The 12,399-nt window shown below is 47.6% G+C and overlaps 1 protein-coding gene across 1 annotated transcript; it reads right to left on the minus strand.

Moving 5' to 3' along the window:
* Positions 1 to 9,811: 9,811 nt before the first annotated feature.
* LOC146752833 (olfactory receptor 14J1-like) lies at positions 9,812 to 11,383 on the minus strand. Its single transcript, XM_085531290.1, has 2 exons — positions 10,969 to 11,383; positions 9,812 to 9,816 (listed from the first exon to the last, which is right to left on the minus strand). Exons 1-2 carry the CDS (start codon positions 11,381 to 11,383, stop codon positions 9,812 to 9,814), a joined length of 420 nt encoding a protein of 139 aa, XP_085387416.1.
* Positions 11,384 to 12,399: the final 1,016 nt, after the last annotated feature.

The following is a 12,399-nucleotide window of genomic DNA, read 5'->3' on the forward strand; positions in this document are numbered from 1 at the left end:
GGGGGATGACTAAAATTTGCTCCATCTCGCCAAAGACTGATGGACTGTGTTGTCAACTCCTTCACTGTGATTCTATCTATCCCTTCCTATCTTTTCTTTTTCTCTTACTTTTTCTTTTTCTATGTCGTTTTCTTCTCCTTTTCCTTTTCCTTTTCCTTTTCCTTTTCTTTTTCCTTTTCCTTTTCTTTTTCCTTTTCCCTTTCCATATCCTTTTTTTTTTTCATTTTTCTATTTCTATTTCTTTTATTTTCTCTTTCTCTTTCATTTTTTCATGCTTTAAAGAAAGCATGAATTCTGAAAGATGTTCATTAATGTCAGTAAAAGTGAAAAAAAGAGTTGAAGACAAAGATAGAAATCAAGAAGAAAGTGTTAACCCGTCTCAGTGTGTGAATTACTCACGAGTCCTGTTCAATTCTAAGTTGATACCTCCCAACTCCCTGGCTGATCTATCCAAGGGAGATTACTGAAATTTGCTCCATTCCTCAAAAGTCTGTTGTCAAATCCTTCACTGTGATTCTATCTATCCCATCCTATCTGTTTCTAACTCATTTCTTGTGCAAATATTCCCTATGAAAAATAAACCACAATAGAAGCTGCTTGGACATGGCATGCAGTTGATCACTGTGTTTTACTGTTCATTCAATTGCATCACCTTTCCTTCTGTTTGTTGGCCGTAAATAAAGAGAATTCTTTCTTTTTCTGTGTGCAGCTGGTTCTCTGTGGAAAGCCAGTGGGAGTTGGTACAAAGGAGGTTTAACACTGAGCGGGTGACGGTAGAGGAGAAGAGTGATGTGAGGAAAAGTGATGCAAGTCCCATGGGGCCAGTGTGAGTAGGAGTGGGATGGGGAGGTTGAGGAGGAACTTTGTCAACACAGTAACAGTACAGAACTCATTGGGACATCCTGGATTGACATCAGTTGCAAAGTGCTTCTTTAACTTCTTGTATAAAACAAACTATAAATAAATAGACAATAAATGCATTTTGGATACTTGCTCTTTAAGCTCTCTCCATTTTGCTGAACACATTCTGAAAACCTGAAGAAGAGAACAGGAAGGTACAAGGCACAAGAGGCTCTCTAGGTTATAATGGGCCCCAGTGAGCATTTGGTGCTGAGTCCATCAACCTCCAGTGCAGAGAGAAGTTTGCACAAAGTGCTCAAGAAGACAACGTCAGAAGTAACAGTGAAGTTTCTTGGAATATTAATGGTCCCACTGAGGGCCATTACCAAGTAAGCTTCCCAACAGACTAGTTAGAGAAGATAACTGGAAGCCATGACTACAGGCAGGCAAAGGCACTGGCATGCTAAGAAACATCTCCTTTGCCTTACGAAGCAGACAGGTCAAGCCCCGATTGCAAGACCAGAAGTAGGGAGATCCTGTCTCTCATGTTGGCTCAGGGCACTTCCTGTGGCAGTGAGTTGGAAGTCTATATGATGTTAAGTGAAAGACATAGGAACGGAAGATCCCAGGCTCTGCATGTGGTGCAAGGATGCTGTTAAGTTCCTATCCCACATGTGCCCTGTGTCTCATTGCAGGATGTGGGATGTGAGAAGGGCCCAGTCTGAACAAGCAGTCAATCCCTGTGAAACTCTGAACTTCATATCTCTCAGTTCCAATGCCCTCCAGTGCACACTCTCCCATAGTTTTATGTCCTTTATGTTATGCGGTGCCCAGAAGTGCACCCAGTGCTCCAGGTGAGGCTGTAGCAATGCAGAGCAAAGAGGGACAACCCTTTCTCTCACCCAGCTGGCAATAAATTGCTTTATGTGCTCCAGGGTACCGTTGGCCTTCCTGGCTGCCTGGGCACACTGCTGACTCACTTCCAATTTTATGTTGAGAAGGACCCCCAATGCTTTTCAGTCAGACCTCTCTTATGTGTCCCATATCCAGTCAGTGTGTATGTCCAGGGTTGCCCATACCCAGGTGCACAATCAGGCACTTGTTCTTGTTATGCGTTATGCACTTGGTGCTTAGTACCAACTGATACCCACTTCTCTGACTTGTCCACATCTTTCTGCAAGTCCTCTCCAACCTCAGTGGAGGCAACAGCACCTCCTCATCTGGTCTCATCAGCAAACTTGCTCAGAACATCTTCTAGTCCTGCATTCAAGTCATCTGCATAAACATGAAAGGAAACTGGCCCTAAAATGGAACCCTGGGGAACTCTGACAGTGACCATCTACCAGCCCAATGGAACCCACTGACTATACTTCTTTCGGACAGAACTGCTGGCCAACTGCTCACTCACCACTGCTGGTGAACCTGAAAGGCAAAATGTCAGCGTGCTGGGACAAACAGACAAACACCAATATGGTTACATATAGCTGCGTCAATTTATTGCCTGAAAAGCCATGATTTTGTAGGAGACAGACAAGGGCGTCCAAAAATCACACATGCAAATTGGAGGAAAGCTACTGCAATAACAACCCTATAACCCCCCTTCAAAGCCACGAGCCATTCATTCTTTTCCTAGAGATGTCCTTTGTTCTCATGCTGTTTATCCTGCTCCGCAGCTGCTGCTCTGTGAACTCCTTATCTCAATCCATGGCTGCTGCTCTGTAAAATTCTTCTTGTATTACAACACACCACGTTCTGTTTCTGTCTAGCTGTATGCAGGAATTTCTGTCCAGAAGGGTGCTGAAGAAATAGTATCAAAAGCTCTACTGAAATCCTCAAGGATTGCATCAACTGCCTTCCCTTGTTCAGCTCAATGGATAAAGGTGTCATAAAAAGACTTGAAATTAAATAGGACCATCCCCTCGGGATACTGTGTTGTCGGTGACCAATCACAGAATTGGATGAAGGGAAGGTGACCGATGTCATTTACCTGGACCTGAGCAAGGCCTTTGACATGGTCCCCCATAACATCCTCATCTCCAAATTGGAGGGAGGTGGATTTGATGGGTGGACAACTCGATGGATAAGCAATTGGTTGAAAGGCCACAGACAGAGGGTGATGGTCAATGGCTCTATGTCCAGGTGGAGGCCGGTAACGAGCGGTGTCCCTCAAGGGTCTGTCTTGGGACCGGTCCTCTTTAACATCTTTATTAATGACATCGATGAGGGAATTGAGTGCACCCTCAGCAAGTTTGCTGATGACACCAAGCTGAGTGGTGCAGTTGATAAGGTGGAGGGAACAGATGCCATTCAGAGGGACCTTGACAGGCTGGAAAGCTGGGCTCGGGTGGACCTAATGAGGTTCAACACGGCAAAGTGCAAGGTTTTGCACTTGGGCCGGAAGAACCCCAGGCACCTGTACAGGCTGGGAGGAGTTGTCCTTGAGAGCAGCTCGGCTGAAAAAGACCTAGGGGTCCTGATAGATGAGAAACTTAACATGAGCCAGCAGTGCGCTCTGGCAGCCCGGAAAGCAAATGGGATCCTGGGCTCCATCAGGAGAGGGGTGGTCAGCAGGGATAGGGAGGTGATCGTCCCTCTCTACTCTGCTCTTGTGAGGCCCCATCTGGAGTACTGTGTCCAGGTGTGGAGCCCTCAGTACAAAAAAGATATGGAGATTTTGGAAAGGGTCCAGAGGAGGGCCACAAAGATGATCAGGGGGCTGGAGCACCTCCCCTATGAGGACAGGCTGAGGGAGTTGGGTTTGTTCAGCCTGGAGAAGAGAAGGCTGCGGGGTGACCTCATTGCAGCCTTTCAGTACCTGAAGGGAACTTACTCCCAGGAGGGGAGTAAACTCTTCGAAAGGGCTGATAATAGCAGGACTAGGGGAAATGGTTTTAAGTTGAAGGAGGGAAGATTTAGGTTGGATGTTAGGGGAAAGTTCTTTACTAGAAGGGTGGTTAGGTCCTGGAACAGGCTGCCCAGTGAGGTTGTGGATGCCCCGTCCTTGGAGGTGTTCAAGACCAGGTTGGACGGGGCCCTGGGCAACCTGATCTAGTAAATGTGTATGTTTGGTGGCCCTGCTAGGCAGGGGGGTTGGAACTACATGATCCTTGAGGTCCCTGCCAACCCGGGTAATTCTGTGATTCTGTGATTCTGATTCTGTAATTGTACTTCAGGTGTTTTTCCATAACTCCCACCATCATTTTCTCCATAATTTTATCAAGCACTGGAGTGAGACTGAGAGGTCCATAGTACCCCTTGTAATCTTTCTTGCTCTTCCTTACGATAAGACAACATTTGCCAGCTTCCTGTCAACTGGTATGACCCTAGATTTATTAGATGCCATTGAAATGCGAGCCCAGAGCATACTAAATTGTCATCAGTGCAAGAACGTAGATGTGCCATAGCTTTGCAATGCCTTGAAATCCAGACTATGCCACAGATGGACCAGAGAGGAAGATCTGCCTCTTCTGTTCTGAGCTCATCCTTTCGGTAAGCTGAATATCACTACATACTCCATGGGGACAGGTGCAAAAGACACACTGGGTGCCCTAAGCACGTGGCTGAGGTGGTATTTAGGATGGCCAAGAATACCTCCCTTCTGGCCCTCAGCTGATGCTCCAGAAGGAGGTGTCTATCTCATAGATTTTCCGTCACAGTTTACAAGCACTAGCACAAAACTAGGATCACCCAAGGCACCTTGGGCGTCACTGAGAGACTGTGTATGAGCAGTGCAGTCGCTGTGGAATAAAAACCAAGGATTCAGATGAGGGACTCACACACAGACACCTCACTGTGCACATCTGAACTCAGCTAGGTGAACTTGCAACTCCCGTGGTTCTTTGAAAAACTGATCCCAATTCAGCCCCAGGGTTTCCATCTGAGGATGAGATGCCTAACACTAGAATAATGATGGGATGGTCTGTTGATAACAGGACAAATGGAAATGGATTTAAATTAAAAAGGGGAGACATAGGTTAGATGTGAGGAACCTATATTTTTACACAGCAATACTGGAAAATGTTCCCCTTAGAGGCCGAGCATGATGATGGATGGGATCCTGGGTTTACTCTGGGTTTACCCTCACGTCAATCCAGGTTTCTACTCATACTTTTCTCTAGGTGAACTCTCACTTTACTCAAGATTTTACTCACAATTTACCATCAGGGTGTGTGATCGGGAGATGGGCTGGTGGAGTGACTTGCTGGCATCACCGAGGGAAGGCTGCCAGGCAGATACCCCCAGAAAAGTGGTTGACTTCCTGCCCTGTCACAGTCAGACAGACATGACTGATGAGGAGGGTTGGAAGAGAGTCCCACCTCAACATCACAGGAGCCCCCCCATGCCTGCCTAGCCCTCGACCCCTGCTCCCTCTAAGCAACAGGTTTGACACTCTGAAATCTGAAGGAGATAAGAATAGGGAGGCAATGGAGGATCTGCCTAGGAGAGAGCCTAATGCAAGGCAGTCACTACCAAGCCTTGTGACTTCCTCTGCCATGAAAGAAAGAAGGGTGGCCGTGGTGGGTGACTCCCTTCTCAGAGGAATAGAGGGCCCCATTTGCAGACTGGACCCGAGTTGTCAGGAAGTCTGCTGCCTTCTTGGTTTCAGGTCAGGGACATAATGAGGAAACTCCCCATGCTGGTTAGGTCCACTGATTATTTTCCACTACCCATAGTTTAGGTGGGCAGTGATGAAATTTCTTAGAGAAGCCTACAAACTATGAAAAGAGATTTCAGGACTTTAGGCCATTTAGTTCACAGAGTGTGAGATCAAGTGATATTTTGTTCTGTACCTTCAGGGGCAGTGAGGGACACGGAGCAGGCTTGGAAAGCAAAGCAATGAACAATTGTCTCAGAGGTTGGTACTGAGCCAGAAACTTTGAGTTCTTTGATCACAGGACAGTTTACTTGGCCCATGGTCTGTTATCCATGAATGGAACCCAACTGTCTCAAAGGGGGAAACAAATCCTAGCACAGAAGGTAGTGGGGCTTATCGAAAGAGCTTTAAACTAGCTACGATGGGGGAGGGGACAAAACAGAGCTCACCAGAGATGAGCCTAGGGGAATGCTGCTTGAGTTGGGAGAGAGGCAGATGCCTCAGCTGAAGTGTCTACACCAACACGAGGAGCTTGGTCAATAAGCAGGAGGAGCTGGAAGCAACTGTGCATCTGGCAAACCATAACCTAGTTGCTATTACCGACCCATGGTGGGACCACTGCCATGACTGGAGTGCTGTGATGGATGATTACAAGCTCTTCAGAAGGGATAGAGGAGGAAGGAAGGGTGGTGGTGTGGCCCTTTATATTAAAGAGAGTTTTGATGTTGAAGAGCTTGGGCTTCAGAACCATCAAGATGCGTGCATGTTTGTAAGGATCAGGGGAAAGACCTGTAGGTGTGACATCTTGCTAATGGTCTCTTATAGACCGCCTAATCAAGGTGAATTGATGGGTGAGGCATTCTATGAGCAGCTTACTGAAGTCGCAAGATCGCCAGCACGCATTCTCTTGGGAGACTTCAACTTCCCTGATATATGCTGGGAATATAATAAAGAGCAGAGGAATCAGTCCAAGAGGTTTCTAGATTGTATAGAAGACAGCTTCCTTACTCAGTTGGTATGAAGGCCTACCAGGGGTGGTTCCTTGCTAGACCTGCTCTTCACTAACAGTGAAGGACTTGTAGGAGTTGAGAAGGCTGAGGACTGTCTTGGGCAGAGTGGCCATGAAATGGTAGAATTCTCTATTCTTGGAGATGTCAGAAGGGTGACTAGCAAAACTACTATCCTGAAGTTCTAGAGGGCGGACTTTGACCTGTTCAGGACACTTGTAGCACAGGTCCCTTGGGAGTCGCTCCTTATGGGTAAAGGGGTCCAGGAAGCCTGGACACTCCTCAAGATGGAAATCTTAAAGGCATGAGATCAGGCTGTCCCTGAATGCCATAAGGTGAGCCATAGGGAAAGAAGACCAGTGCAGATGAACTGGGAAAAACTGTTGAGACTAAGGAAGAAAAAGAGAATCTACGCCCTCTGGAAGAAGGGGCTGGGTCCTTGGGGAGATTACAAGGAAGTTGCTAAGGTATGCAGGGAGGAAGTTAGGAAGGCACATTACTTCCCTGTCGCTTAATCCATGCCCAGAGTTCCTCAGCCATGTCACTGCCAACTGTAAGCTCCATGCAGAGTTCAAGTGGGACACAGAGGGCACAGCCTTCTGCTGGGTGGATGCAAGTGTTGGTGGAACCAGATGGGACAAAGCCCTCCCACCATGCCCTCCTGGGAAAATGGCCACCCCAAGAATGGCAGTCTGCCTCCTCCATGACCCCATCTGAAATGCTTCTGCACTGATTGATTAAAGGGCTTTAGCGAGGTCCAAAGGGGGAAGGGAGGGGAATTGGATGTGACAGAGAAGGGCTGAGGGATGTTGTTGCTCTTGGAGATTGAAGGGAAAGCCTCTGAGTTGTTCCATAGGATTGTGTGAGGATTCCTCAGAGAAAGTCTTGTTGCCAATACCCCGTCCTAAATCTTATTGTGAACCCTCTGGGGGTAACCCCAACCTGCTGCTGCCCTAAAGTGCCTGTAGACCAGTGCAGGTAGCATGAGAAATAAACGGGACAAATCAAGAGAAAACCACAGAGCATTTCCTTTCATGCAGGCTGCTGCTTCTGAGCAAGGCCCTGAACACCAGTACCACAGTGTAGATGCAAGACCCAGACAGGCTAAATCAAAGCATGCTTCTGGAAGGGGATGCTTTCTGAAGAATCCTTACACTAATGAGAGGACCACAAACATTCACTCAGCGAACTCCACATCTCTTTGCCTTTGCAGGCCTAGGGTCTTGTTTGTCTCACAGAGACATGGTGGGATGGTTTCCACCTCTGAACTGTAGCAAAGTAGGTACAGACTCTTCATTACGATTAGGCAATGAAGATGAAGAAAGGCTGCTGCCATCTGTGAGAGTGCACTGAGCTCTGCCTGGGGATGGCAGAGGAGCCACCTGAATACTGATGGAAAGGGCTCAGAAAGGAGAGCAGCAGATTCTGTTTGCTTCCTGATCAGGAAGAACAAGAAGAGGGGACAGGCAGGAATCTGAGTTACAGCTGGGATGGAATTGTTTTCTTCAGACTGCCTGCTATGGTGCAGTGTTTTGGTTCTAGGAGAAAACCATTGATAACACTCTGATGTTTACAGCTGCTGCTAAGCAGTGTTGTACGGAGCCAAGGCCATGGTCAGTAAAGGGCACATGGAGCTGGGAGGGAACAGAGTGAGGACAGCTGACTGATAGTGGCCAAAGGGACGTTCTCTATCACCTGACAGCAAGCAGAAATTGTATTGAAAGGGCTGGGAGTTCATCTCACTCTCTTCACTGCCCAGGGCCCAGCTGAGCATCAGTCTGGTGGTGCTGAGCAAGTGCTTGTGCATCAGTTGTTACATACGATTCCATATCAACGGATATATAGTGATAACTATTACTCCTCTCCTTTTATCTCTCTTAGTAAATTGCTTTGTTACAACACAGAAGTTGTACTTTTTTTTCCCAGTTCTCTTCCCCATCCCACAGGGAATGGGGCAGTGCACCAAGCACTGTGTGCTGCTGAGCCATATGTTGGGTTCAACAACCACTGTCATTTCGGTGCCTGATGTGAGGCTCCAAGGGTAGAGATAACAGCACAACTGTCCAGAGCGAGATAACTCAGGGCTTTGTGGGAGTTGGAAAAGTGCAGACCATGATGCAAATTGTTTCCCTATGTGTGGAGCTTTTTGAGTCTTCTCATGAAGCTTCACTGCACAGCTCCTTACTTGGTGCTTGGTTGCTGGATTAGGGTATTTATTTTGCTATGCTGTTTGACCTCAGTTTGTACCATGTTAAAATTGGCAGCTGACAAAGTGAAGATTTGTGCACATTCAGCTCTGCGGTCATCTTTGGGTTTTGGAAGTAATATTGTCCATATGATTAGGAATTACACAATTTACATTGTTGCCTCTGTGAGTCCGGGGGTGTACTGGATATTGTGTTGAGGGACATGGTTTAGTGGGAGCTATAGGTAATAGGTGAACGGTTGGAATGGATGATCTTTTAGGCCTTTTTCAACCTTGGTGATTCTATGATTCTAGGATTGAGGTTAAACAATTATTCAGGAATATCACTGAGAGATCTGCCCCAAGGTGAGAAGGCTCTGCATGGCAGAGGGTGTGGGACAGTCTGGGCAGCTGCCTGGAGCGGTGGGCACCCCCAGGGCTTTGGAACTTCATCTCCGAGCAACTGCAGGATCCTGAGAAACTGGTAGAATATTGGGGGCAGGTCTGCTGTGGCTCTGGTAATCCCGACTGCAGTGTGCCAGATCCAGAGAGCTGGATCTGCTGACAGTGCTGCAACCTCTGCAACTCCTGGCACAGACCCTGCAGCAGCTCCAAGGTTTTGCTACACGTCCTGCAGTTGCTCCAAGCTCTGGGACAGATCCCGCTGTCACTCCATCCCTCATAATGAGCTCAGCAGTCACTCCTGCTACGGGTCCTGTAGCTGTTCCAAGTATGGTAATAAGAAAATGGTACAAATTCCTCCCAAGGGAGGAAGTACAGCCCTGTGGTCACTCCAACCCCTCCAATGAGCCCAGTGGCTGCTCCAACATAGTCACAGGTCCTGTGGTGGTTCCAGCTCTGGCAATGAACTCTGAGGTCACTTCAACTCCTGCAACAGCCCGACAGCCACTTCAGCTCCTACAGTGAACCCTGTGGCTGTTAAAACCCCTGCAACTAGTCCTGGACTTGCAAACAGATGCGCACAGGGATTAGTTCATATATGTTTGCAACTGCATATGTTGTATATGTGTGAAAATACACTAAATATATTATATATGTATAAATACATTTGTCATAATTATTATCTTTTTCTTTTTCTCTTTATCTCAACCCATAAAATTTAAACCACAGCACTGCCCCAAGTCTCTTACTGATCTCCTTGGTCCTTGGTCTCCTGATCCGGTCTCACACTGAAGAGCACCAGAAGATCTCGAGGTTTTCTCAGGGAGCAGCTCCTGAGGTATATTCCTTACACCAGCTTTGGAAGAGGCCTCCCTCCAGTTCTCTGGTCCTTCTCTAAAGGGGCCCTCTTGTTATGGCAGTGCCAGCAAGGAGACCAGCTCTGACAGACCTGTTCATATTGCTGGCTACTGACTGCAGCCCTGGATTGCTGCTGTAGAGGCAACAGGACGGTCGTGAGACACACAAGACCTTCAGGACTGCACAAATGAGAGGACTTGAGAGCACTGTGGTGGTGTAAAGAGATCAGAAATGAAAAGAGCACGTTGAGCTGCTGTCTGTGGCTGTACCTCCCCAAATCCAGACAAAGTAGGAAGAAAGAAAAGCTAAGTAAAAGTCTATTTTGAAACCTTTTTAGGTATCTTTTAACATATTCGGGGAATCTGGATACATGTTTACATGAGCTCTTGGAGTGAAAAAATGGAAATTAGGTAGGAAAAAAGAGTAATACATTTTTATTTATAAGTTCAATAATATATATATATATATTTGCACGTTGCTATATCTCACATAATCAAACAATCAAAGATGCATAAAAAATAAAGAACCATCACTGGGAATCCTATGAGGAAGTTGTGCATTTTATAGAAGCTGGAATAGTGCGTATTGCAACATCTTCCTGAGAGCGTGCTTGATCTCCCTGTTCCTCATGCTGTAGATAATAGGGTTCAGTGTTGGAGGAACCACTGAGTACAGAAGTGCCATTGTAAGATCCAGGAGTGGGGAGGAGATGGATGGGGGCTTCAGGTGGGCAAAAAAGCCAGTGCTGAGAAACAGGGAAACCACAGCCAGGTGAGGGAGGCATGTGGAGAAGGCTTTGTGCCGTCCCTGCTCAGAGGGCATCCTCAGCACAGCCATGAAGATCTGCACATAGGACACCACTATGAAAACAAAGCAACCAAAGCCTAAACTCACACCAAAAAAGATAAACACAACTTCCCTGAGATTTGATTCTGAGCAGGAGAGCTTGAGGATCTGGGGGATTTCACAGAAAAACTGGTTCACTACATTGCCTTGGCAGAGAGGCAGTGAAAACGTACTGGCAGTGTGCAGCAGGGAATAAAGAAGCACAGTGCCCCAGGCAGCTGCTGCCATGGTGGCACAAGCTCTGCTGTCCATCAAGGTCCCGTAGTGCAGGGGCTTGCAGATGGCAATGTAGCGGTCATAGGACATGATGGTGAGAAGGGAATACTCTGCTGAGACGAAGAAGAGAAAGAAAAAGAGCTGTGCAGCACATCCTGTGTAGGAGATGGCCCTGGTGTCCCAGAGGGTGTTGGCCATGGCTTTGGGGAGAGTGGTGGAGATGCAGCCAAGGTCGAGGAGGGCCAGGTTGAGGAGGAAGAAGTACATGGGGGTGTGCAGGCGGCGGTCGCAGGCTACGGCTGTGCTGATGAGGCCGTTGCCCAGGAGGGCAGCCAGGTAGATGCCCAGGAAGAGCCAGAAGTGCAGGAGCTGCAGCTGCCGCGTGTCTGCCAACGGCAGCAGGAGGAACTCGCTGATGGAGCTGCTGTTGGGCATCTGCTGTTGTTGTGCTTGGAGTCCTGCTCAGAGTGCAGAAGATAATGACAGGCCCAAACCATTCTCAGAGACACTCCTCCTGCTATAGTATGAAATGTTTTAATTCTCCTACAGCAGTGTACATTTAGCACCATTACTTGCATTTATTTTAATGTAGTTCAGCATTCCTTAAGCAGAAGCAGCAGATGAAGCTCTAACCCTCCTCTTCTTATCTTATCCCTTCTCCCTGGATATTTCCTTCTGTTTCTTGTCTTATCTTTACCCCAAGTGCTCTTAGAGCCCCCTACCCCAGCTTCAGTGGCATTCAGTTTCAGTTAGATAATGCTACCTGTTTTTATGATAAGTGAATTATGCATGCCTGCAGAAAATGAAGATAATTACAATTGGTTCCATCCTTAGGGAAGGGGTAGACTGAGAGCAGATCATGTGTGACTATTCACAAAACAAGCAATTGATTGACGAAAAATTCTCAGATATCTGACAGCCCCTTTTAGATTTCTGACTCCAATCCTTTTTGCCTCAGAACAGGAAATGGAAACCTCCTGCCTTCGCTCTCCTCTTGCCAAGGGCCTTCACAAACATTCAGTTGTGCAGTGGAGCTGTGATCCCCTGCCCCAGGCAGCAGCTGTGGCAGCACAAGCCCTGCCGTGGGGCTCCTTCCCCCCACCCGTCTCCCCGCAGCGCCCTGGGCAGCTCCCCGGGCAGGCTGAGTGCTGAGCCTGGCAGGTGGCAGAGTCCCATACCCAGCAGACAGCCCCTGGGGCACAGCAGGGACCCTGCTCTGCAGGACAGCCCTGGGCACCCGTCTCAGCTGGAGCAGAAAGCTTTTTCTACAGTAAAGAAACATGCAGTGCCTGCAGTCAGATCTCCTATGGGATGTCCCAGTTATAGTTATCCCTTAATTAAAAGCAGCTCATGGTCAGCTGTGAGACTTACCTTGTCATGGTCTGTGAGCAATGCTCCTGCAGTGAGCTCACAGCCCACTCACACTTCACACTTCCTGTAAGTTCTCTTCA

Source organism: Coturnix japonica, unplaced genomic scaffold (assembly GCF_054131305.1).
Source record: "Coturnix japonica strain WE unplaced genomic scaffold, WE-NBRP24 Scf041, whole genome shotgun sequence".
NCBI lineage: Eukaryota > Metazoa > Chordata > Aves > Galliformes > Phasianidae > Coturnix > Coturnix japonica.

What these genes read in the sequence shown, in the direction of transcription:
- LOC146752833 (XM_085531290.1), bottom strand. Translation starts at nt 11,383, where the DNA reads ATGCCCAACAGCAGCTCCATCAGCGAGTTCCTCCTGCTGCCGTTGGCA.